The 27,662-nt window shown below is 39.7% G+C and overlaps 1 protein-coding gene across 1 annotated transcript; it reads right to left on the bottom strand.

The window, feature by feature from the left end:
- Window positions 1-34: 34 nt before the first annotated feature.
- Window positions 35-26,864, bottom strand: SDAD1 (SDA1 domain containing 1). Its single transcript, XM_068542805.1, has 22 exons — window positions 26,656-26,864; window positions 22,499-22,603; window positions 21,934-22,032; window positions 19,834-19,944; window positions 17,862-17,933; window positions 17,673-17,773; window positions 16,647-16,704; window positions 16,035-16,109; window positions 14,766-14,867; window positions 13,098-13,167; window positions 11,992-12,095; window positions 10,280-10,337; window positions 9,110-9,168; window positions 8,422-8,498; window positions 7,077-7,174; window positions 6,894-6,970; window positions 6,193-6,322; window positions 4,609-4,703; window positions 4,327-4,517; window positions 4,135-4,219; window positions 2,776-2,937; window positions 35-946 (listed from the first exon to the last, which is right to left on the bottom strand). The coding sequence occupies exons 1-22, from the start codon at window positions 26,743-26,745 to the stop codon at window positions 899-901; spliced, it is 2,067 nt and encodes a 688-aa protein (XP_068398906.1). The 5' UTR covers window positions 26,746-26,864; the 3' UTR covers window positions 35-898.
- Window positions 26,865-27,662: the final 798 nt, after the last annotated feature.

Genomic DNA, 27,662 nt, shown 5'->3' with positions numbered 1-27,662 from the left:
GGAGACACACACACCACTCAGCACACAGAGTACCTATTTGACATTAGAAACCTTTTATTGACTGAGACAAGGCAAACGGTGGGATGAAAATATTACAGGGTGAAGGAAGGCTGAGGAAACCAATCTAATTTCTTTTTCCTCTATGGAAGAATGAGCAGCCCAAATGATGAACTCAAGCCACTCCAAGATTACTATTTATACTTAAGGCAATGTAAAAAGCGAGGTTTTAACCAAAAAGCCTCTGTACCTGGCATTAAAAAAAAAATTACATCTTTTGGATGGATGGACTAAAAAAGCTATACTGTCTACCCAAAATCTGTACAGCAGGGACCTGTTTTCAGCAGGTAAGCCTATTTACAAGTAAGATCCTCTTACTCTTGTAACATTGTCCTGTTTTAAGAGAATATATAACTCCCATCCTCTGCAGAGTTAGTCCATAAGGTCTCTGTGACCCCATAGAAGCATGAACCTATCTCTACTAGAGAACTATTTATACAACACTGTAAATACACAGATACATACTTGCCCCTCGCCCCATCCTACAAATAGGCTATAAATTTAGAGTGAGGAGTTGTGGCTCATTCAACTTTATATCTTCAGTGACAATTAATAGGCTTTCTCTCTCTCTCTCTCTATATATATATATATACATATAATTATTAATTTTTTGCATGAACACTAAATGAAAATGATTTTACAACACCACTACTGTTTACATTTCAAACATTCCCACCCCTACCCATCTCTAAAATAAGAACACCAGAAGCTACCAAGTTTACTGTGGTTTTCACAATATAGTGCTTTTGGACTTTTTAATGTAAACATTCTTAATGTACTAGTTTTCAGAGTAATGACACGAATTTAGCATTCTCCCTGGAATGGAAAACTTGCTTGGAAGTTACTTCATTCTTTTTCTCTTTTTCAAGAGAGCATCTCGTAACGCCAGCTGGAAGATTTAAAAAAAAAAAAAAAAAGTTAATATGATCTACAGAAAAAGACCACAGGACCAATGTTCACAGTGAACCTATGAACATCCTTATAAAGTCTTACAGTTCCCAAAAGAAAATAACAGAATATTAAATAAAAGATTATTAAGAATAAACCCAAATTATAAAAAGAAGACAGCCAAGGTCAATGTATACATCTTAAGTGTGTGATGGATATTATTCCATTAATTCCCAAGCACCCACCACTCTCTGAGTCCTAGAAACTTTAAAGCATTTTTTGGGGTGGAAGTTGCCTGGCTCTAATCAAGCTTTTTGAATTTTGTGACTTTAAGTTATTGACTCTTTGCCTTTAGCTCAGATCTGGGTCTTGGTGTGTCTTTGTAGATATGCAGAATAAGTGGGACGCTTATGGTAGAAAAAAAAAATCAACCAGTTCATTTTAACCTAATTTGCATGGCTAAGAAGGTATTTCTCAGATTCAGCTATCTATGTCTTATTTTCTCATTTGTAAAGTCAGTTTAATCACAGTATCTGTTCATATTGTTCACATGAACTAGCACATATCCAGTGAACTGACTTCCTCTTACAAAATTCTTTAATCTTTGAGAGAAGTATTTTATACTGAAAGAGGTACTGACAGGAACAAAGCAAGGCTTCTCTATCATGCCAAAAAAAAGCATGCTAAAAAACAGAGGAAGTAGGGGGTGGGGGAACACCCCTAGATAAAATGTAGCAAGGTCACAAAAACCTCAATACGAAGCAAGGCCTGCCAACTGGATGATCATTATTTCCTCGACCCAAAAATCTTATAAAGGGCAGGGGAAGGATAAACTATCAATTGAATTTAATCAATTCAACCATGCATTTAAATTGAACTGGCAAAATTCAGACTATTTAACGGCACCTTTCCTTTCACCTAAACTTTCAACAAATTCTAATCAAAACTACTGCCACTTTATCACTTACATAACATTGTTGAAGAGTTTAGAACTAGAAAGATTAAATAAACAGAGTTAGTCATATTGACTTGGTTCCCACACCGATGGAGCCCTGCCCTGGAGGGCTGGCTGTCACATTGAGGCCTGGCAGGCTCATCCCGGCTTGCAATTTAGGAACGCTGGCTCAGAATGTGGCACTATTTTACCCGTGACCTGACTTCCTAGAGATTCTTCCTAGTACATTTAGATATACACTCTGGTACACTGGCAGTAGAGGAGGATATAAAAACATAAATTTGTTTTACTACAATGAATTATGAAATAAGCAAGCCAACAGGGCAGCACAGGACTACCCATCAAAGACCGAAAATGGATAAAACGTAATTAAAAAAGGTCTGTAAACATAATGGCTTTGCAAAAGGGTACACAGAGAAAGGATCATGCCAGCAACAGAACTGTTTAGTTTGTACTGCTTTCCTGAAACCGTTACTGAGATATTACCACACATAATTATTGCTTTTTGGAAAGAAGTACCATATAATAAACACTCAAAAATTATTATTCAGTTTATTTTGATGTATTTCACAGATGCAATGTCAAGAGAATTTTAGCATAGGAATGGACCTCAGAGCTCATCTAGTTTAAACTCCTTTATTTACAGAGGAGGAAAACGGCCTCCCTTTGGTCACACAGCTGAATCTCAACAAAGTCAGGTCTAGGATTTACAAGCCCTGACCGCTTTCCACCTCTCCATGCTCTCCAATAATGCACTCCATTAATCCTAAGACACACATAATACAAGGTTTTAGAAGGCACAACTCCACTCAAATGTAGAGAAGTCTTAGAACAACAATACCACTCTACCCAGTCAAGCTCCAAGTTGAACTCACCTGCTTTTCTCGGAAGGAACGCTTATTTTTTGACCGGACGTTATGACTATATCGCATCATCATGAAGTTCTTCTGTTTTTTCTTCTCCTTATTCGTGGAACTGGAAAATGGATTCATTTTGGTTTTCCTCCTCACGAATTCTTTTCGGTCTGTTTTTCCAGCCTATCAGCACACACACACAAAGATACCACTGCAGGAGTTATCTCACCAACACACACGTCTCCTCTGTGCCAGCTCCACTGGATGCCAAGGACACTAAGGTGGAGGGAACACGCAGTCACTGCTCCCCAGAGACTCAGTTCAGGCCAGGGGAAGAGATGACCATGATGTATTGTAATGGGGCAGGGGAGCTCAGTGGAAGAAAAGGTTTCTTAGAGGCCAGAGGAGCCTCTGAGAAAGGGAGACCCTATGAGCTGTTTCTCGCAGGATGAAGGCCTTCCTGGTGAGGAAAGGAGGGAAGGGTAGAGCATTTCAGGTAGGAATAGTATATGCAAAGGTGCGGTGGAGAAAAAAACATGGGTTTTCAAACTTATCTAAACAAGTGTCAGTACAAATGGAATAGAGGGTAATGCAGAGCCCATTTAGAATGGCGTCTGAAACAAGTCAAGGTAGAGAAAATGAAACTGGAAAGGTAGGCAGGCTGCAGTCACAAACAGCCATAGGACTTGCCTGAGGCAGCTCTAACTGTCTCTGGCTTTTCTTGAATGACTGTAAACATTCCCCTGCTTTTCTCGTAGCTCTGGTAAATGTACTGAGCCTCCCTGAGACCGTGAACATATAACGGTGCCTTTCTGTGCTCTACAGCTTGTCTTAGACGGTGGTTACATACGTGGCTATCAAGTTGTTAGAACTCATCTAACTGAACACCTCTTATCTGTGCCTTTTATTCTATGTTAATTATACTTTTATTTAAAACATTAAAATAAAATACTGCAGGGACTTCCCTGGTGGTGCAGTGGTTAAGAATCCGCCTGTCAATGCAGGGGACACGGGTTCAATCCCTGGTCCGGGAAGATCCCACATGCCGCGGAGCAACTAAGCTGCTGTGCCACAACTTCTGAGCCTGCGCTCTAGAGCCCGCGAGCCACAACTACTGAGCCCACGCACCGCAAATGCTAAAGCCCATGCACCCAGAGCCCGTGCTCTGCAACAAGAGAAGCCACCGCAATGGGAAGCCTGCGCATCACAACGCAGAGTAGCCCCCGCTCGCCGCAACTAGAGAAAGCCCGCGCGCAGAAACGAAGACCCAATGCAGCCAAAAAAACCTGCAGTTCTGTGCCTATACAAGTTCTGAGTCATATTTCTGTTTAAACAACTTTCTGTTGTTTAAACAACTAGGCAATGACATGCCCCACTCACCATTGCAGTTGCTAGTCTTGTCTCCTTGTCAGACTTTGGCTTTTTATGAAGGCGTTCAATGTCCCGAAGAGAAAGTAACTCACCCCTGGGGTGAAGGAAAAAATGTAATATGTAACAAGGATGGAATTCCTTTTCCTAATACTTTCATAATCACGTGAGCTGACTGAAGACCTGGTGTACACGCTGTCTTACCTGGGCTCCTCATCACTGTCTATTTCGATGTATTTCCTCTTTTGGGCTTTCCCAGGGGCAGCGTCAAGTTCTTTCCTCATTTGGGCCATTCGGATTTTCTGGAAGTCTTCCTGACTTAACACTCGGCTAGTGCTGACGGCCACGGCTTTGGCTTTCCGCTCCTCCAAGGGCATGCTATTCAGCTTCTCAGACTTGAAAGGACACAACACAGCCTTAAACGGCTATTAGCTCCAGTGAGGGCGTAGCCCCTCAACACTGAGAAAAGGACATTTTAGGACTTACGATTTCTTTCTGTTCTTCATCGGAAGAATGGTGCACGTCAACCCATTCGCCATCGGAAACTGCCTCGTCACTGAGACTGGTGTTTTCCCACTCATCTGTGTGAAAAAGAGCACACCATTAGCACCCGCTTTATGTTGAGTGTTCATGGTACACTGAGATAAATCAAGCAAAAGAAAACTTAGGTAATGAATCTCAAATAGATGCTCACCAAGAATTGAGCAATATTATTGTTAAATAAACCACATCAATTTAATTAAGTCAAGGAAGGAATGGAGAATAAGCACTGATCAATTATCCACCATGAGCCAAAACTTTACAATCTTTCTCTAACCCTCGTGACTCAACAAAAGAGGAACAGACTCCGGAGTTAAGTAACCTGCCCCAGGCCACGCTGCTAGAAATGCAGCCTACACTGAAATTAGGAAAATCATGTATGACTCTGGAGCCCACATTCTTTCCACCAAACTAGCCATGTCCATCAGAACTGTACTTGTACATTTACAGTGGCCACATACAAGTTATTTAACTTGTCTAAGCACGTTTACACGTTTGAGAAATTAGTTAGAAACAAGTCATTCAGAGAACCAAGGTAGAAAATTTTGGTTGTGTAAGAACCTTGTAGACCCCTCAGTAAAGAGGTATCAGAGTTCCTAACGGAGCCACCACAGTAAGCTTTCAAAATGAAGGATACCTGCAGTCTCTCAGCGGATGCCCACGTTCTGTAAGACAGTGTCCCAGCTCTTAGGCATGGCCTACACAGCCACTCACGTGAGGCCCCACCTCTATCTCTAGTCTCATCGCTTTCTGTGCATCACCTTGTATCCTACATTCTCATAGTTTCCTAAACCCTTCAGTACTTTGCTCACAGTTTGCCTGGAAAGTCTCCACTATATTACCACTGCTCACTAATCATTCAAAATACGGCTCATGGGTCACCATTTCCTTGAAGCCTTTGTTGAACCTCTGAGGTGGACCTGACGTCTCTCCAGCCCTTATACCCGACTCCAATCATAAATCCTGTTAATGATTTATTAGCTGTTTATGAAAGACCCTCAAGGATAAGAACCATATCATTCATCTTTGCTTTGACAGTGGCTGGCTCATAGCTAATGCTTACGAAAGTTTTGTTGAAATAATGAAGGAATGAACAGGAAGAAGACAGGACCCTAGCAACCAATGCAGTAAATGCTAACCCTGGAAATGAGAGTGGAGTTCCTCAAGCATTCTTCGACCAGTTCAACAAGCATTCTCCTTCAACAGGAGGATTGCTATAGACTAATCTTCATTATTTTATCTAGGCAACAAAAGAAACCCATTATCTTTCCCAAGTGTCAAACAGCATGCCCTTGATAAGGGGCAGCCAGTCTGAAGGACATGAAAAGGCATTTCCTAAACCAGAATGTAAATTCTCTCAGAGCAGGACCATGCCCATTTGACCTTCAGTGCCCATAACAGGGCGCGGCACACAGTCATTACTCAGGAAACTTCTGCTAAATGAATGTCCAAACAGTATAAAGATTTCAAGCTCAATACAGATATAGTAGGAGTGATTTTGTCCTGAATAATGGTGAAACAGAAATGAACCTTCATCATCTTCAGCATTTTTTTCTTCTTTTTCAACTTCCAGAACTTCTGCTCCTGGAATGTAATCTTTAGCATCTAGTTCTCCATATTCTTGCACTCTTGCTTCTATGGAGGCCTCTGTAGGCTTACCCTAAAGGAAAGGAACCAGTTTTTAATGAGGTGCTTAAACTGCAAAACATTATTCATGAAAAGGATTCTCTAGGATTATGAATTGAGAGGGAGAATCACAAAAAATGGAAGCAATCGAATGACAAGAACAGTCCACCAATGTCTTGGGTCAAAGTAAATCCCCCAGCCAGAACTTTCCCCACTGTCTTCTTGCTTTCTTCTGATCCACCTCAGGAAACTTCAATTAAGTCTTGAGAGCTCTCCTTCTGTTACATACATGCATCTTTCTTTGTCCCAACTTGAAAGAGGTAGTATCTGGTTAGGGAACAGCCTGTTCAATACTGGCATCAGTTACTGACTTCCAGCAGTCTAACAGGTCTATAAGAGTCATCCATCATCAAAGAGCATATACCAACTATAAAACAGTTAAGCCACAGTATTCAATCAATTTTATTCTGAGCTTAAAGAATAAAACTACATGTATCACCGATACTCCTAATGGAAGCATCAGAAATACTCCAACTCAAATTGTAGGAAATCACCCTCACTTTCTGGGACCAAATCCTTGATCAACATATGTATGCTTCACCTACCCGGAATTTCTTTTGTAACATCTGAGGATTCAGTGTTCGGAAGAGCTGAATCAAAGTTCTAGCAGACATCATCACATCTGGAAAATAATACCTTTAATTAGAAACTTCAGAGCAAAGAGTCTACTGAGGTAAAAATGAGTTACTCTGTACTCTTTGATCTACCGAGAATAACACACCACTTACTCTTATCTCTGTGTGTTTTATACTGAGCCAGGTCTTGGAGAAGTTCTTCAGTCATGGCTAGAGGACATCGAGCTGTTATCTCTTTTATAGCATTGATTCTAAAAAAAGGAAAAAAATAAATTAAAAAAAAAAAAAAAAAAAAAAACCCAGCAGTTTCATGTGGTTCAACCTACGAATATTTTCTAAAAAGACTAAATCAAAAGGAATGTAAGTTGGGTTTTATAGGTCTTAGGTCTCTAAAACTGCAGCATGGTAGAGTGTGAGGGTGGGGAGCCTCAGAGGGCTTTGATTCCAGACAGTTTACTGCCATTTCCTCTACTAGAAGAATAAGAAACAGTGTAATCTCTGTAAAATACAGGCATACCTCAGAGATATTGCAGGTTTGGTTCCAGACCACTGCAATAAAGTGAGTCACACATATTTTTTGGTTTCCTAGTACATACAAAAGTTATGTTTAACTATACTGTAGTCTATTAAGCGTACAATAGCATTATGTCTTAAAAAGTACATACCTTAATTAAAAAATACTTTATTGCTAAAAATGTAACCTTCATCTGAGCCTTCAGGGAGGCATAATCTTTTTGCTGGTGGAGAGTTTGAAATATTGTGAGAATTACCAAAATGTTACACAGAGGCATGAAGTGAGCCAATGCTGCTGCAAAAATGTCACCGACAGACTTGCTCCACACAAAGTTGTCACAAACCTTCAATGTGTAAAAAAACGCAGTATCTGTGAAGAGCAATATAGTAAAGGGCAATAAAAAGAAGTGTGCCTGTATATGACAGCAGCATTTATTCCCCAACTCTAGGGGAGATAGTACTAGGTCAAATAAGGAAAAGTTAAAGGTCTTTAGGGCTGTTATCCCAGCAGTATTTTCCAAGGGAGATGAAAAGCAGCGTTCAGCATACTGCTTAGTCATCGGGACCGATCAGTCGTCCTTAAATTATTGCTCACACTCATTAAGTGCTTTTGAATTAATCAAAAGGGCCACTGAACCGCCTTGGGATTAAAAAATGATTCCATAACGAATCATTTGTTTTAGGGAAGATAGGAATTCAGGGTAGAAGACAGAAGAAAAACATTTAGATTGCCACACAAGCATTCATTTGAAAGAGGGAAAGCTAGTTAAAAACCAAAATGTTGATTAGAAGGGCAAATATCTTTTCTCTGGCTCAAAATTCTGACCAATAAATTAAAAATACCAAGCCTGCTGAGAAGACTGAAGTGTACTTTAAACTGTTTTTGCAGAGAGCGCATTATAGCTGAAATTTTACATCTTGGTAATGGAAAGCAAACCCAGTGCGTTACAACCATACCCACTGCCTACAGCCACGTTCTACATACCCTACTGTCATGACCTCTCCAGAGTTCTTGTCGGTAACAAAATTGTTGGCCACAGTCATGAGCAATGACTGCGTGATCTGAACGGGAGGGAGAGAAAGGATATGAGTGCTGGTAAAACGTCTACACCTACTCAAACGCTTGACGATGAAGGGACCATAAACTATTACAGTGGAAAAACAGCCCTCCACCTTCGGTTTGGGAGTTGGAAGGATCAAGACTGAGGAAGACTGAGAGAAAAATATTCCACTTTGGGTTTCAGCCTTCTTCCTAGCTATCCTCAGATTAAATTTGGCTCGCCTTTAATATTAGTTTTCCATGGATTAAAAATTGCTTTGACCCAGGATCATCCAACACTATTTTAATCAAAGAAAGAAATGATCAGTTTTGAATAATAATCACTATAAATTCACTGATATTCTTGCCCTCCCCAGCATAAAATTTGGCAATTAAACAAAACCAGAATTCTCAACAACTTGTCCAAAATAAACTTTACTTTCTACATTAAAATGTTTTTACTTCTATGAGTAAACTTCTATGGATATCTCCTTAAGAGCTAGTGTCTCTTCTACTCAGTTTAAAAAAGGCAGGGAGGACAGTAATCCCTGTGGGAAAAGCCACCATGACATACTTAGTGGCAGGGCTACGTATGCACTAGATCCTGACAGAAGTAAAGTTTAAGAGTTCTCACCTCTGGGGGCACTAAGTGATGAGATGCCTGTGCAGCAAACAGAAGGATCTTCGTTACTTCTAAAAATGTCAGAGATCGGAAAGGCCACGGTCAGTTTATTGCCCTGCCCTCAGGACCACAGCAAACACGGCCAGCACACGCTGGCCGTAATGCTACTGCTGCTTAACTCTGCCCCAACACCCAACCCCCGACATCTGCATAGCTCACTGCCTCGCTTCCTTCTGGTCCTACTTAACTGCTGCCTTATCAAAATGATTTCCTGACCACATAATCTAGACAGAACCCACCCCAGCACTCCCTACTGTCCTCACCTGCTTCCTTTTTCCTCAAAATACTTACCGTCACCTGGACATATTACACACAGCACTCTGTAGATCTCCCTCTAGAATGTAAGCTCTATGACGGTGAGGATGTTACTTTGTGTTCACTGGTGTCTAATGCAGTGCTCAGACTAGAAATCACTCAATAAATGAATAAATACAAACACATATACACACACACTCTCCCTTTAAAGGGGCAGTATGGATAAAGAACAAGGCCTCTGGCAAAAAACAAAGAAGTGAGGTGAAGCCTAATCAGCCATTATTTGCTGAGTGATCTTGGTCTTTTTTTTTTCTTTCTACACCTCTCAGGATTGAAGTGAGGATTAAATGAGATGACTGTATGTAAAGCACTTAGCACAGTGCTTGGCTCATGTTGAATGTTCAATAAATGTTCATTTCTTTCCTACCCTGGTTCAAGTTCAAAGGCAAAAACAACCATCTCTTCCTTCCTGCTTTCATGTTGCTTTTAATTAAGAATATAAATGAGGGCAATGAAAGCGGTAAGTTAAACCCTGGTATCTATAATGAAGTTACAATAAATAGTCAAAATTCTTTTTTAGAATTTTTCCCATGAGTATTTATAGTATTACAAAAAGACTTGCTTTGAGAAACCAACATTTTGTTTCGGTGTTTTTTCCCCCTTCAAATAATTATTTCTTAAAGTTGATGAGCAGAACAATTACCTCATGGCAGAATCTGGAAAGAAAACATACAGGTTTCTCTCCTTGTCTCTGAAGCAGAACACACTTCACTCCTAACTCTTGTCTTTAGTATTAATTCCAGAACAAAAGACTCTGGATGGTTAACCCCAAGGCCACCAAAGGAACACGGCAAGTGGAAGCCTTACCTCTTTGGTGGGGCTGCAGAAACCTCTGCACAAAGGGGTAGAAGTTGAAGAGAAAAAGCTGTGGAAAGAAGAATGCACTGACTTTAATATATATCTAGCTGAGCTGTGGAGTTTCATTTCTCCATGATGCAATTATATCATCAAGTTCAACTAACTGGGAATCATTTTTTTACGTCTTTTTTTCTCAACAAGCATTCATGCTCCAGGATGATTCAATGTGCTGTATTAACCAAAGAAAGGAAGGCCTTGTTGCTATCCTGTTATGTCAAGGAAGAAGAAAGTGTACACAGAATAAACCAGGGGGTGAAAAGGCAGTCAAAAAGCAACTTTCTTCTACTTTTAAATTGGTGTGGATGCAGAACCAATTTCTTAGTCTTCAAAGATAATAGTAACTCAAATCTGAATAGCGCCTCGTGTAATCTGATCACCAAGAAACCCACAGTCTAGTTTTGTTACGGGATACCAGTCCAACCACACTGGAGGAATTACTCTGAGCTCCATATTTTAGACAGAAAACACTAACACTCTGGAGTCTATCTAGATAAAGGAGGCAAGGATCCAGTTATTAAAGCAATTGTAGTCTTTAACTTCAAGAAGAGAAACTTTGGAGATGGCCTAGTCTTTTTCAAAGTTCATCATGTGAGAATAAATTTTTTTCTATTTTAGCCGCAGAGCAAAACCAGGACCAGAGAAGTAAAAGGGAAGACTTGGGTTCAGTACAGAGATGGGTGTTCAATTGTAACCAGTTGTGAAACTCCAGTATCATTTCCGTCAAACCATGCTCGAATTAAGAATCACTTTTGCTTTTCCACTGAGCACAAATTCAGATGTGACTTGAAATTACTGCACAAATGTAACAAGAATTGACCTGGTAATCCTGCTTTAGAACTGCAGCCCATGTAGAAAAAGCAATTTATTCACTAAAATGTTAAGGTTTTCTTAGAGAAATGGAATAAGTGCATTTATTCATTTTTAACTTGATATATGTCTATAATGTTTGATTTTCAATAAAGGAGGCTGTTTTACTTCTTGTGTTTTTTTTTTTTTTGAAGAAAGCAACACATTCAGTGACGATCAGAACAGCACTAGTTATAAGAGCAAAACTATAGGGAACAACCTCAATGGTCATTTCTTCATGGGCTGAATTTCTGGGAATCCCCCCTTTTCTACAATGGCAGTTAGTCTGAGTATGTGTGAGGTTTCCATATGTATACACAATATATATACATTATACCACCAAGGAGCTCTTGCAATCTAATTTAATATAAAGTGAATGGCCAGAGAATTCAGCTTTGCAAACATGATCCTCCTGCTAGAGTGGGCTGGAAGTCAGGAAAGCTATGAAGGGGTAAACTGTGAAATGTAATAACAGTTGATAAAAATATGTGGGCTATGGTGGCTCAGGAAAATGTATAAGTGAAACATAGATAAAATAAAAGTAGAGAAAAAAAAAAAAAAAGTAGAAAAACAGAACAAAAATAGTCTGTCCATAAACTGAATACATGTACAATTCAACATCCATACTTACTGATAAGAAAACAAAGCGACAAAAACAGCTATTTTCAGAGTGAAAGACTTTATCCCTTTGTAAACTGTATGGGTTTAAATGGTTTGGGACGATAAAATTAAGCCACTGCTCTACCTTAGTGTCCTTTTACCAAGAAAAATTCTACTTCTAACACTCATCAAGAGAAACATAATGTAATTCAAACCTCGTGAATTCCCACCAATCTGGAGATGAGGTTCATGAGCATCATCTTCACCTCAAACCTCTCCTTAGAGCTCTCGAGCTGCTTCAGTAGTTTCTCTGCAAAATCTGAAAGGAGAATATCAGAGAAGTATACTGTGGGCCCATGGTCTATACAACATCATCTACCAGGTGTAGAGGAAAGCAGTAGTTTGATCACTGACTCTGGTATGGCTGTGCCTGAAATCACTCTGCAGAACCAGGATGGTAAAAACAGCGGCATGACAGAAGGTGAAAAGACTCACACACAGGCAAATATACCTTCAGTGGTGCCCAAAGTTAAGTCTTAAGGATTTCCAAGATTTTTAGCATCCACATCTTGAGTTACCGTTGACAGATGCTCCACTTATAGTTCTCTGGGACCCTGCTTTTCAAAGTGTGGTCTGCAGACCAGCAGCAGCTGTCCACCTAATAGCTTGTTAGAAGTACTGAACTGCAGGCCCCACCCCCAGACCTACTGAATCAGACAGAATCTGTACTTTAATAGGATCCCAAGGTGATCAGTATGTGCCTTAAAGTCCAAGAAACACTGACCTAGAGGAAGGGTCAGCAAACTAAAACTAAAATACAGAGAGCATTTAAAAGCCCCACTGCCCAGCCATACCCCATATCAACTAATCGGTCTCTGGGAATAACAGGACCCAAGTACCAGTATAGTTTTATAAATTCCCCAAGTGATTCCAATGTGCACTCTAGTTTGAGAACTAGTGTTCTAGAACAGGGTTTCCCAAACTTTTGGTTTCCACATACCAGTTAAAAAAAAAGGGACTAATAAAAGATTGTCAATTTTTCATTTGGTCAAGTACAATGTCTTATAGTACAAGTACCGTGTTATTAAAGACATGAATTGCAAAGAGAGCTGTTCCTCCATATTTTTCTTATTTTGCTGTGGATTGGGCATCACTGCTTTGGAACAGAATTCTCTAGGCTACAACCAATAGGTAACAACTAAGCATTTACTGATTGTCTACTAAGTGCCAAGGATTTTATAGTCCCTGGTAACCGTGAAGGTAGGAAGCTAAATAGGCAGATAAAGCCAACAAGGAACTTGGGAGGTCATAATTATAGTACCTTGGGGATCATGAATCAAGTGAATAGCTGAAAAGTTAAACACCTCTGGTTTTCTCCTCTTCTTTTGTTTCTGAAAGAAAGGGAGAGGAAAACATTTACATTCTGAATTACAGTGAAGAGGCCCTTGGGATTAAATGTGCTAATGTGCTATAAAGGCTGTTATCAAGTACATCACACTATTTATATTTATTTTATTTATTTTCCTTATTTTTTTTTGGCTGCGTCGGGTCTTAGTTGCAGCACACTGGATCTTTTGTTGAGGCATGCAGGATCTTTTTGTGACGGCATGCAGTCTTCTCGGGTTTCTCTCTAGTTGTGGCACATGCGTTTTCTCTCTCTAGTTGCGGCGCGTGGGCTCCAGAGCACGTGGGCTCTGTAGTTTGCAGCATGCGGGCTCTCTCATTGAGGCACTCGAGCTCAATAGTTGTGGCATGCAGACTTAGTGGCCTCGTGGCATGTGGGATCTTAGTTCCCCAACCAGCAACTGAACCCGCGTCTCCTGCATTGGAAGGCGGATTCTTTACCACTGGACCACCAGGGAAGTCCCCATCACACTAATTAAAAAGAAACAAAAAAAAATCTTTGTTCCAAAAACCTTTCTTTCAACTAGAAGAACTAAAGGTGGTTTTTGTCTTTTAAGATTAAACCTTGGGGACTTCCCTGGTGGCGCAGTGGTTAAGAATCCGCCTGCCAATGCAGGGGACACGGGTTCGATCCCTGGTCTGGGAAGATCCCACGTGCCTCAGAGTAACTAAGCCCATGCAACACAACTACTGAGCCCGCACACCACAATTACTAAAGCCTGTGTGCCCAGAGCCCGTGCTCCGCAACAAGAGAAGCCACCGCAATGAGAAGCCCGCACACTGCAACAAAGGGTAGCACCCGCTCGCCGCAACTAGAGAAAGCCCGTGCGCAGCAACGAAGACCCAACGCAGCCAAAAATAAATAAATTAAAAAAAAAAAAAAGATTAAACCTTGGGAATGTTCTAGCTATTAGCACCTGTGAGACTTAAAGGGATTTGGAAATATGAACATTAAAAAACATACAAGGACCAAATTAATGACTTTCAAATAATTATTACAAAACAAAATGTACTTCATTTGCATACTCTTCTGAGAAGACATCGTGATCAAAACAAATGAATTTAATCAAATTAATTTATTCAAGCCACAGATCTTGCTAGAGCTGAGAACATTTATTCATCTAAAAAATTAGTGCTTAAAAAGTCATCACACATTTCTAAGTCTTTCAAAAATGCTATTTTCGGGCTTCCCTGGTGGCACAGTGGTTGAGAATCTGCCTGCCAATGCAGGGGACACGGGTTCGAGCCCTGGTGTGGGAAGATCCCACATGCCGCGGAGCAACTGGGCCCGTGAGCCACAATTACTGAGCCTGCGCGTCTGGAGCCTGTGCTCCGCAACAGGAGACACCGTGACAGTGAGAGGCCCGCGCACCGCGATGAAGAGTGGCCCCCGCTTGCCGCAACTAGAGAAAGCCCTCCCACAGAAACAAAGACCCAACACAGCCATAAATAAATAAATAAATAAATTAATTAAAAAAACAAAAAACCGTTATTTTCTTTATTCCAAATGCTTAAAAGCTTTTCTAAAGACCACATATTCTGCATTCTAATGATTCCTATCTCATTTCCCAGGTACAAGTCTCACCTTGAGGACTTTCATAGCCTTTTCCAACTTTTTCTTGTTTTTGGAGCTTTTCTTCCCTGTGGCATACTGCACTAGCAGGTCTCTTGCTGTTGGTCCCTCATCCTGAAGAATAAACTACTTTGTAAAACTATAAACAAGGAAAATCTGCATAGAAGCAAGGAATAACCCTTTCAATCACTTCTTTGTACTTATACTCTTTGCATGCAGCTATTAAAAATAAACACAACTTTAAAAATTCAATAAAAAACAAATTTGCCCATCTGCAGGAACAGGCACATACAAAGATTTTCACTGCAACACTGACTTTTGTTTTTACTTTGCTTTTAGTTTTTACTGAAGTATTAATATACAGACAGAATGCAACTTTGTTTTTATTTGAAAAAAGAAACTGGAAACAAATATTTATCAATAGGGAAATGCTTAAACTATAGTACATCCATATTCTGAAATATTATGTGGAGGTTAAAAGAATGAGGTAGATCTATATGTACTAGTAGAAGAATATCTAAATGCATTGGTACATCTATATATGTCATCACAAAGGAAGCAGGTTGCAAAATAATACTTATATTATTTATATATATTTTAAAAACAGACCACACACATAAGACAATATGTATACACATCCACACAGAAATGCATGGGAAACGAAATGGTTATCTATGAAGAAGGAACTGGGAAGTGGAAATAAGAAAGGATCAAGAAAACTTTTATCTATAGTATCTGAAATTTTATACAGTAAGAATGTATTGTTCATACATTATTTACTAAAGTAATAACAAAAGGTGTTATCCCATATTCCAGTATTCTTGTTACCAAAATGCTAAAATGGGAAGGGAATTTTTTTTTAATATTAATAAAAAATATTTTTTAATAAAGAAAATTTCATGACATCATAAATCCTGATTCTTCCTTTTAAAGATGCTGTACTACCCTTCTCCCTTTCTCCACTCTAAACTTCCATGATGTCAACACTCTACCTCAAAAATATATTGGCAGTAATTTTTATTCTAAGTTTATATAGTGAGATATGGGTATAGCTTTAGCACTAAGAACAAGGTTGAATGAATCTAAGTTTTACTAGTTACTTAACCAGTCTTTCTGAATGTAAGTGACAAGTTCTAAATAGAATAAAATCTCAGCATGGCAGAACTCAATAAAGGATAAAGGTAGCATCTAAGTTTCTTTCCAACTTTTACAATCTGTACTGAAAACAATAATAAAATCTGCTCAACTGAAAAGTTCAGAAGTATCTATGGTTAAACTAACCTCAGATTCTGAGTCACTGTCCTGTTTCTCCTCTTCATCTTTTCCAAGGAAGAATGTCAAAGCAGCAACTAATATCTAAAAACCAATTCAAACAACATCAATTACTCATCCCAGCTTACAACAAAGAATGAATACCTTTGTCTATATTTTACACATGCATATGAACTAGGATCTGAAGGAAAAAAAAACAACAAAGAATGGTGGGATTTGGGCTCATGTGTCTTAGCCCAGCTCTACATAGTTGATATCCTTCAAGTAGAAAGTCAGGAACTTCTACATCCCCCCACAAGAAAAGTGATATAGCCTCTCTAACAGAAAGGCAAACATGTCCTTAAATTTCTTTCAGCTGTGCCTGAGCCCAATAAAAGAGCAGTCAAGAATTACAGAGGAAAACATAAAATAAACGCTAAGGCTATCGTTTAATACCAAGCATTTTAAAAACTCATAATTTTGTGTGACTCCTCTAAAGCGCAGATAAACCAGGGAAGCAGCCTAAGCACAGCAGCACATCCGCACACCACCTCTTCCTCGTGTACCCATCTCCTTCACCTTCTAGCTGAAGAAGCGGGCTACTCACAGACAGTGCCTTCACACAGCCATACACGTGCTCACCTTGGTGACCTTAGAGAAACATGCTGTGGTGATCACGTTGACAGTTTTGGCATCATTCCTGGGGGAAGACAGTTGAGGGTTTTAAAGTGAATTTTCATTCGACTGTATTTGACAGCATAGACAATGGCACAAAATAAATAGTAAATATTTCTGACATGTTAAAATTCACAGTTTGTAATATTTCAAAAAGTCACGGGTTGCTAAATAGTCAACTACAGGCAAACATTTAATTCAATTTTAGCCCAGTTGTGTGTCAGAAAATTATGCAGCCATTCAGATGTATTTTTTGAAGAATTTTTAATGACATAAAACCTACTCAAGATAACTGGGGGGGAATAAAAAACCAATAAAAAACTACAATACAGCAAAATTCCAACCATACTTTAAAATTCACATTAAAGAAAAGACAGGAGGAAATATCATAAAATATTAACTGATTATCTCTAGGGAGTGGGACTATCAATAATTAAAAAAAAAACTTTCTAGCTTCTCCAAATCTTCTGCTGCAACGAATATTACTTTTATATTTTTAAAAAATTAGTGAATAAGAAAAGCAAAAGACATGAGTTGGGACACTGTACCAACAAGCCAAAGTTTATGAAACATGATAATTTAAGTACATATGGTAAATTGATTTGAAAATCTTCAGAGAGGCAGAGTAGAAAGAGCCCAGATTTCAGTCAGACAGATCGGGTTTGAATTTCAATTCTGCCTTTTACTAGCTACTAAACTTAAACTTATGAACCTATAGGTTTCATTACCTATAAGGTGGGAATAATCCCAAATAAGCTGCATTACACTGTTCTGAAGGTTGAATGAGGTAAGGCATAGTGCAAGTGTTCAAGAAATGGTAGTCAATATTGTTATTAGTCATTTGGATTGCCTCCATATTTTTACTTCCAACTTAATCTGTGGCAGAGATATATTAAAGAGCTCAAAATCAAGAAAAATATTTGTGTATGTGTTCTGTGGTAATTACAAATGAATAAAAGACTATTTCAAAAGAGACAGGTACATAGATATTACCAGATGTTTCTCCTGTAGAGTTCAATCATCACATCCAAAGATATCTTGGCTGCAGTTGCATTGCTATCTCTTAACATGGTATACATGAAATTCTGCAATACCTGAAGAAAAAGAGGAGAAAGAAGACTTAATAAACTGCACGATACTGTAGTACAATGCTGCAAACATGGAAAACAAAAGGGTACTTACTACATTCACTTTATTGTTCTTGTGTTTTGCATTTATATTCTTGATATCAGTCACAATATGAGTATATAAAGTCTGAGGAAAAGAAACAAAAACATATACACATTAACCAACATTTCTAACCTTGCTTAATTTGGAGAGAAATATAAATGCACTGGAGGATTTAATTTTCCCCACTTTTCATTCTATCACAAAAGAGACCAAAAACAAATAAAACAAACAAAAAAAAGCAGGTAAAGCAAAATGAAAGTTACCCTCAAAAGGTTAAATATGAAGTTCTATGACCCAACATTTCCACTCCTAGTTATATACCCAAAAGAAATGAAAATATATTTCCAACCAATGTTCACACAAATATTCATAGCTGCATTATTCACAACAGCCAGAAAGTGAAAACAACCCAAATGTCCATTAACTGATGAGTGGATAAACAAAATGTGGTATAACCAGACAATGAAATATTATTTGGCAACAAAAAGTAATGAATACTGACAAATGCTACAACATGAATGAACTTTGAAAACATTATGCTAAGTGAAAGGAGCCAGTCACAAAAAATTACATATTATATGATTCCATTTACACGAACTATCCCGAGTAGGCAAATCTATAGAGACCGAAAGTACATTGGTGGTTGCCTAGGGCTGGGACAGATGGGAAGATGGAAAGTAACTGCTAATGGGAATGGGGTTTCTTTTGGGGGTGCTGTAAGTGTTCTAAAACTGACTGTGGTGATGGTTGCAAAACTCTGTGACTACACTAAAACCCCCTGAATTGTACATTTAAATGGATGCACTGTATGTGAATTACATCTCAATACATTTTTTTGTTCTGTTTTGTTTTTAAAAAGGAAAGTCGGGGCTTCCCTGGTGGCGCAGTGGTTAACAATCCGCCTGCCAATGCAGGGGACACGGGTTCGAGCCCTGGTCTGGGAAGATCACACATGCCACGGAGCAACTAAGCCTGTGAGCCACAACTACTGAGCCTGTGTGCCACAACTACTGAAGCCCGCGTGCCCTAGAGCCCGTGCTCCGCAACAAGAGAAGCCACTGCAATGAGAAGCCCAAGCACCACAACAAAGAGTAGCCCCCGTTTGCCGCAACTAGAGAAAGCCCACAGGCAGCAACGAAGACCCAACGTAGCCAAAAATAAATAAATTAAAAAAAAATAAATTAAAAAAATAAAAAGGAAAGTCCAAGCCCCTAACTGCATGCAAGACAATATTGGGATTTTTACAAATATCATTGGTACCCAAAATATGCTCCCCTGGATCACTTTTATTCACAAGTTAGTCCAAGAAGTACAATTGCTAAAATCAAATGGTTGCAGTCTCTTAATATTTTGAAAAAAAAAAAAAAAAAATTTTTTTTAAGTTAATGTATGTAAACTTTAGTTTCTCTTTCTTAAAATTCTTTCATAAATCTTCAACTTCTGGTCTTACTTATACAAGCAAACACGAAGTCACAGGGAAATATTAATAACAAAAAAAGTCAGTTTTGGGGGGAAGAGGGTGGGAGTGGCTACAGCCACGAGTGTCCAGTCCATGCTCTGATTCAGCTGGTCAGTACAGCACAGCGGAAAAGGGCTTGGGCTCTGGAGCCAGGTTCCCTGGGTTTATGTTCCTGCCTCACCACTCAGAAGCTGTGTGACCCTGGGAACATCACTCTATCTCTCTGTGCCTCAGCCTTTTCATCTATAAAATAACAACAACAATAACCCTTATCTCATGGCACTTTGTGAGTAAATGAATACGTAAAATGCTCTGAAAATGGTAACCTAGCAAAAAGTAAACAATAAATGTTAGCTAGCACCACTACACTGCATGCACACAATGGTCAATTTTTTTCCTATCAAAATTATTCTTAGCTGTATCCAATAGTATGAAGCATCAAGAGACTCCAAATGCTATAAGTTTCATGTCACTGCAAGGAAGAATGAGATATGGAGTGCAGCGGGGAGTGATTTTGCTCTTTACCTTTCGCAGAAGTTTATCGTGGCAACGCAGAAGTTCAAAGAAGAGTTCTAGCAAACTTGATGGATTGATGAGATTCTTATTTCTCAGCAAGATCAAAGCTTTGCAAAATGTCTCAGGAAGGAAAAAAAAACATACTATAAGATAATGATAAAGTTAGGATGAGAAAATGGAGCAAGTATATCCCAAAAGCACTTAATGTCTTCTACTAACTAGGCATTATTCTAGGCATGGGAACAGAACAGTCAGTCTCTGCCCTCATGGAGCTTACACTGGGGGTGGAGCGGAAGAGGGGACAGGCAAGCAAGTAAGCATATCAACAGGTATACCTCATATAGGAAGGAAACAAAACAGGGTAATATAATTGATACACAGTGACTGCAGGAGGGCTCCTTTACACAGGAGGTCAAGGAAGTGTCAACGTAGAAAAACGCTAGTGATCAGTAAATCCACAGAGATAAGAAAGGTGGGTTACAATAACATAACACACTAAATTGGGATAATCAATCTGAATCTGTGACCTTACAAGGCATTCTTTTGAAATACAGTTAGTAGTAAGAACGGCCCAGTGGTAGTTGTAGCACCCTTGCTTACCACCAACTTTCACGAGTACCCTCTAAAGAGGAATGCTAATTATACAGACTCAATCCCTTGCTTCCTAGCAACGTCCTAATTATTTTTTAAAACCCATTAATCATCATAAAACACTATAAAGAAATATACACACACATTTATTTATTTAATAATGCCTGCAGACCAATTTGGTTGGGTACTGTTAGCACACCAAACTTAAAGAAGACCTAATTACTTGGAAAGACACTAAGTCTCCACACTCAAAGTCTCAAATCTGTACGGCCCACAAGGACTTGACCTAAGTCTTGACCTAAGTAAAAGTCTTCTGCAATGGTTCAAGTTTGAAGCCTCTGAGGCTGTGCCGCCAGGTCCCACGTCCCAGCTGAGAGTTAATCAGAGACGCCAACCTTGGCTTGTCTGAGATGGTATTCTTTTTTTTTTTTTTTTGGCCTGATATCAAATTAAGATAATCCTAGAGAAGTATAAAAATTGAAGAATTACAGAAAGCCTGGGAAAATGCAAGAATAAGAAACAAAGTTGAATCTACAGACTTAGCATTTTTATACGTTTTGGTAAAGGATATTAGTATGTTTTGAGATCATAATATTTGTGTAAGTTCTACCAGCTGTAAAGGTGTTTGAAAAGCTGATATATAAAACTTGAAAATGCCTCTGGTTGGGTTCCCTAGAAGCAGAACCCAATTTAGTACAGAGGTTTGTCCAGGGTGTGCTCTCTTCTGGAAGGGAAGTAAAAGAAGCAGGATAGGGCAGAGAAAAGCTGGGCAAGGATGTGTCCTTGGCTGGAGACTAGCTTTAGTCTGATTACAGAGAAGCCCTGAAGCACAAACTGCAGGACAAAGTTGGACCTTTGGGAAGGGCTGGGCTTTTGAGCCTCTGGGTTAGTCAGATACCACCTGTGGGCTGGGAGGGCCACTTCCCAGGTGCTAGGCCTCCCATTTAGCTGAAGACAGAGAAAGGGCAGCTGGGGGCCATTAGCAGCCAACATTCCCCGCGGGTGGGGGAAATGGGACCACTGGCCTGGTAAAGGGGATCCCAGACAGGACCCAATGTCGATCACTAAGGGAACAATGTTTACATGCTCAAACTGGCCAATTAATAGATAAATGTCTAAACTAAGCTCTATAAAAACTATAGGTTATAATTAGGGTTCTTCATGCATTTGAGATTTGAATGACTAGAAGGAATCACCTAATCAAAAAAGGGAAAAGAGTATCTTGGCAGCGTCAGCATACTGGCAGAACTGAGAGATCAGAGACAGGAGTGCAGCAGAAAAGGACACGAGGTCAAAAACACAGGAAGGAAGCAAATCATGTAGGGACTTACAGGCTAAGTTAATAAGTTTGAGTTTTATTCTGTGTAAATGAGAAGCCACAGAAGGATTTTAAGGAACGGGTGACACACTGATTTACATTTTAGAAAGATGTTTAGATGACAGGCTGTTCTCCTTTAAACACATATTATACGCACACGTGAACACAGCACAATTTATCAATCCAACTTCTGGTCCTACCATTCGGAGATCTGGATCCAAGGCAGTGTGGTTGTAGGAGAGAAGATCTTTCAGCTCTTGAGGAAAGTTACTTAAATGTTCTGGATAACAGTGACCAATCTGTAACAAAGCAAAGGCTCTTCTGAAGTTTTTCTTTCTCTCCTATAATTCATATGCACATATTAAGGATGTTCTGCAAAAGGAGAATAAAAGGCTATATTTCATAGAAGTAGATGGCTCCAAACCATCTCTTTTTCTTCTACATGCTAACCTCTCTGACCCCTTTCATATTTCCTCTAGTCTTAGTAAAGTATGTGACATGATTCAGAATCTGCTTTTATGATGAATTTGAAGAAAACAAATAGTTTGAAAGCTTTTTTGCTCCGGTTGGCTCTGTGAAAAGCTCTAGTGAAATCCTCTAACTGAACATAAGGAGGAAATAAAATCTGCAAAAAGGGAAAATTAATTTTCTTTTTTAAATTAAGTTTCTGCTCCCGAATTGAATGAGGTTGGGTATAAGTGAAAAATATTCTGCAAGCTGTGTGCAACAACTGGTCTTTGTTTTACTCAAAAATTATCTTCTTACCTGTGCCATAAACATCACCAGCTCTGCCAGTTCTTTGCTGGGTTTATTTGGTTGTAATTTGAAAATCTCCACATTGGATTTGTAGTGATTATACTGCTGTAGAAACTGTAGAAAAATAAAATTTAAATTGGTCACCTTCTATTATAAGACTTTCTCAGTAGAGAATTAAAAATTACTTAGAAATCTTTGATAATGGCATTGAGAAAAAGATGTGGCAAAGGTATGTAGAAACACTATGTTTTCCTTATCAGCATTCTTCAAAATGAGTTTTGAAAAATCTGTGCACATCTTGGGTAATCTAAAGACCCTTTCCCTTATCATTAGAAATTTAGGTAGTAAGGTATAAAGAACAGTGAAACAAGAGTCAAAAACTCAGATCTGGCTCTCTACTGCCATTTACTATCTAAATGACCCCCTACTATATTGTCCATGTATATAGAGCACTAATATCTGCAGAAATATGTGAGTCAGAAAATGTAAATTATAATTCAAGTACACAAAGCTCTCCAGTCAAAATTCCCCTCTTCTTTTAAATAATAATTATGATTTTATCCTGGAGTTCTAGATAAGATGTGTTAACAGGCAAAAGCAATAGACACACAGAAATAATAATAGCTTCCATTTATTCAGCACTTGCTATGTGCCAAACTCATCATGTACATTATTTCATTTAATTATGTTTAATCCTAAACAACAACCCATGTTGGAACTCACAAGGCCTCAGTTCCACACCCTACAGCTACTCTCATGCCTAGGCCATGGCTTTAAACTATGTGTGTGTTAGATAGAGTGATAGTGAGAAAGGAGGAGAGGGGGAAGGGAAGGGGAGGGAGAGAGAGACACTCAGAAAGAGAATGAGTATTTCTTTCTTTCTTTCTTTTTTTTTAAATTTGGCTGCTCCAGGTCTTAGTTGCAGCACGTGGGAGCTTCGTTGTGGCCTGCGGGATCTAGTTCCCTGACCAGGGATTGAACCCAGGCCCCCAGCATTGGGAGCGTGGAGTCTTAACCACTGGACCACCACGTAAGTCCCAAGAGTGAGTATTTCTTTATATTACCAGCCCTAACTGGTTCAGTGAGCTCCAAATTCATATATCCAATTGCCTGTTTAGATGTCTAACAGACATCTCTTAAACTTAGCCTAGTCAAAAAACATAACCCCTGATTTCCCCAACAAAACTGCTAAGCCTCCAGTTTTCTCCAAGAGTAGGAATCAAGAGGGAGACCTGAAGTCCCTACATGCTTCAGTTAAGACCCTACCTCTCTTAACTCCACGTCACCACTGACAAGTGAAGAGAGGGCTCCATAACTCAGTGTGCTCCTGGCAAGATTCTTATCCCACTTCTTCCCCTAGATGACTAGAATGTAATCTAATGAGAAAAGTATTTTTATCTGTACTGCTCACTACCGTAGTCCCAGTACCTAGTACATAACAGGTACTAAGTAGTATTTGTCAAATACCCAGATGCAGAAATAAAAAACCTGAACCATCCTTCCTTCCTTCTTTTTTCCTTATCCCCCATATCCACTCCACCAGGAGGTCCTACTAGCTCTATTTCCATGTACAGCTAGTCCCAATCTGTTCACTTCTCTCCACCTGTGTTGGTAATTCCAGTGGCATCACCATCCCTTGCCTAGGCTATTCTGACAGCGATCATATTAGTTACCCTGCTTCCAATCTTGCTGCTCTACAATCCATTCTATCTACAGCCTCCAGAATAAATTTTTAATAATATAAATCAGATCATGTCACACCTCTGCTTAAAACTCTTCAATGGCTCCCTAACACACTAAGAGTAAAATGTTAATTCCTTACCGTGTTTTAAAAGGCCCCACATCATCCCACCTCTGTCTGCCTGCATTCCCCACATCATCTTACACTACCCTTTTCTGTGCTCACTATAGTTTAGCCACACTGGCTGCCTCTCTACTTTTCCATCAATAGCTTCTTCACTTCCTATTCCCCCTATCTAGAATGCTCTTGATCTGTCTCAATATCATAGCAGACAAGCCTTCCCTGTTCATGAGAGCCAAATCAACAGCCTCCAATTCTAACATATTCATATCCAGTTTTACTTTCTTCAGAATTCTTACTACTATATGTTTTCCATCACTAGAATATAAGTCCAAGAGAAGAAGCCTCTTGTATCTTATTTATCATTGCATCCTGAGTGCTGAGAATTATACTAACACACAGTAGGTACAATATGTGTGAATTTGCATAAATATTTGTTAAGTGAATCAAACAGTAATCCTCTGAAGTAGGTATTATCTCCTTCTCACATATTAAAATACACATAGGCTCAAGTGGTTAACCCTCTCTGGTTACACAATTGGTCAACAGTTGGGCCAGGATACGGAGTTAGTTTTGAAACCAATGCTTTTAAATACAGCGCTGTACAGACTCTCAGCTATTACTTTATCTAATGGTTTATAGTGCTTCACACATCTCAAAGCCTCACCTATATTACTTAACTTCTTGTATTTGTTCCTTAAGTCTTTGTTTCCACTCCCTTGAATCTTTGGAAGGGCTCTCTCTACTGGTGACCTAAACCACTGAGACCGCTATTTGTTAAAATGTACTCACATAAATATTTCTATGTGAAAATCTGGGGGAGGAGGAAAATGAGAAGGGCAATCAAAAGATGAATAATTGGGCTTCCCTGGTGGCACAGTGGTTGCGAGTCTGCCTGCCAATGCAGGGGCCACGGGTTCGAGCCCTGGTCTGGGAAGATCCCACATGCCGCGGAGCAATTAGGCCCGTGAGCCACAATTGCTGAGCCTGCGCGTCTGGAGCCTGTGCTCTGCAACAAGAGGCTGCGATAGTGAGAGGCCCGCGCACCGCGATAGAGAGTGGCCCCCACTTGCCGCAACTAGAGAAAGCCTTCGCACAGAAACGAAGACCCAACACAGCCACAAATAAATAAATAAATTAATTAATTAAAAAATACATGAGAATTTAAGGGTTTAAAAAAAAAAAAAAGAATAATTGTGTTAGCCATCTGCACATACAAGTAACTGAAGCAAATACCTGTTTAATGCCGGTCAGAAAAATGGGTGTCTGAAGAAAGCACTTGCCAAATTAATGTAGCAAAATCATCACTTTCATTTTGTCACTTCTCGGCTCAAACACCCTTAATGTTCACAATTTGTATGAGGTCAGTATACAAAGCCCCTCACGGTCCGGACCTAATCTAATTTTTTTTTTTTTTTTTAAACATTTCTTTTTTTTCTTTTTTTAAACATTTATTTATTTATTTATTTTTGGCTCTGTTGGGTCTTCCTTGCGGTGCGCGGGCTTCTCATTGTCGTGGCTTCTCTTGTTGCGGAGCACGGGCTCTAGGCGCGCAGGCTTCAGTAGTTGTGGCCCATGGGCTCAGTAGTTGTGGCTCACGGGCTCTAGAGCTCAGGCTCAGTAGTTGTGGCGCAGGGGCTTAGTTGCTCCATGGCATGTGGTTATCTTCCCGGGCCGGGGCTCGAACCCATGTCCCTTGCATTGGCAGGCGGATTCTTAACCACTGCGCCACCAGAGAAGACCAAATCTAATTTTCAACTTCATCTTTTCCCGAGGTAAATTCTGACATCCAGGTCATGCCAGCTTCCGATGAGACTGAATCCTGTTTTTTTAACTAGATAATACTAAGCTCCTGTGTCTGTCCCTTATACTTGAGAATACCCCCTCCTTCCCAACACAGTCCATGGCACAGAGCGCGGGCTCCCGGAAACAGACGTCGGTGGAAAACAATCTAAACAAAAGTTTCATCCACTGTTACAGACTAATTCCATTTAGGGGTTTCAGGAAAGAAAAGGATTAAGAAACTTGTCTGGAAGTCAGAGGTTGGGGGCGGACCATTTGTCTCTCGACCTCAGCTCGGGAGATAACCCCTAAAGCAAAAATGAGGTCTGTTAAATGGTGTTTCTGTGGCAGCAGGGTCTATGGAGCAGGCAGAAAACCCAGACGGGCAGCAGATTTCAAAAGGTGGGGAACGAACCCTGTGGCATGTCTCTCCCTTAACCCCTTTTCTCCTCTCGCGGAACCCCTGAACTTAAGAGCAGAACACGAGGCGAGCCAGGACCCCAGCTCCACTCCATGCCTCCCTCCAGCCACTGTCTCAACCAGCCGCGTCCCGGCTTCTAGCCTCACCGCGCCGCATTCCTACCTCCTCCACGTAAGCCGGCGGGTCCCGCTTGATCAGATTCTGTAACTGCGGCAGGTTGCTGGGCAGCTTGTTATTGTTTCTGTTAGACATGTTAGCTGCTGACTGGTTCCGCGACGAGCAGTTTTAAGAAAACCCACACCGCTGGCAATTGCCAATAGTTCCAGCTACGACCGGAAACAGCACGTGGGTAACTCGGCCGCCAGCGCCATCTTGGCTCTTAAAGCGAGCTTGACTACGGGAGCCTCAGAGTGTCAAAATTACTCTCACGGCCGAAATGCTCTATAGTGGTTTTTACGAGGTTTTTGCTTTTTTCCTCGATCAACCGCTGCTACTATCTCGCGTTCCTGAAATAATCTGAAATGCAAAGACTTTTTTCACACACCTTAGTTTATTTCACCATCCTGACACTCTTATGAAACAGACAGATGAGAATTAATATTTTTTTATAAAAAAACTCACAGCCTAAAGTTAGACCCTAAAAATATCCCTGGGGAGTTGATAGCACTATCCTATTTTGGAGAGGGGGAAAAAGGTCAATGAGGGGCGTAAATTAGTTTCCTTGTATATTTTAAATAGCTGTTCTTGTGTTGTTTTTAATTGTTTCAACCCAATGTAACCAAGGGAAAAGGGTGTGAACTGGATAAAATGTAGTCATGTTGGTTGTTTTAAAATGCAAATGAATTTGTATTTAAAAGCCAACTATTGTTATAACCTTTGTAAGTACTGTTCAGCCAGAGTTTTAAATTCAGATCCTGGTAATTTGAAGAGAATGCGTTTCCACAGTTTCATGGTGTGCAAAAATAAAAATGTGGAGAATGAATTAACGAAATAGAGTGTTGTTAATATAAAGAGACACTTGATCACTCACTCTGTTTCAAGCCCTTCACTTGTATTTAATCCTGAGAAGAGCCCTCTAAAATAGGTACTATAATTATCTGCACTTTGCAGGTTCAGACAAGTTGACTGCTTAAGTTCATAGCAGGTGAGAAGCTGGGATTTCAATCCAG

The sequence above is a fragment of the Eschrichtius robustus genome, chromosome 4 (genome assembly GCF_028021215.1).
Source record: "Eschrichtius robustus isolate mEscRob2 chromosome 4, mEscRob2.pri, whole genome shotgun sequence".
Lineage (NCBI taxonomy): Eukaryota > Metazoa > Chordata > Mammalia > Artiodactyla > Eschrichtiidae > Eschrichtius > Eschrichtius robustus.
The sequence above is the reverse complement of the archived record's forward strand: the minus strand, read 5'-3'. Positions and strand labels throughout refer to the sequence as shown.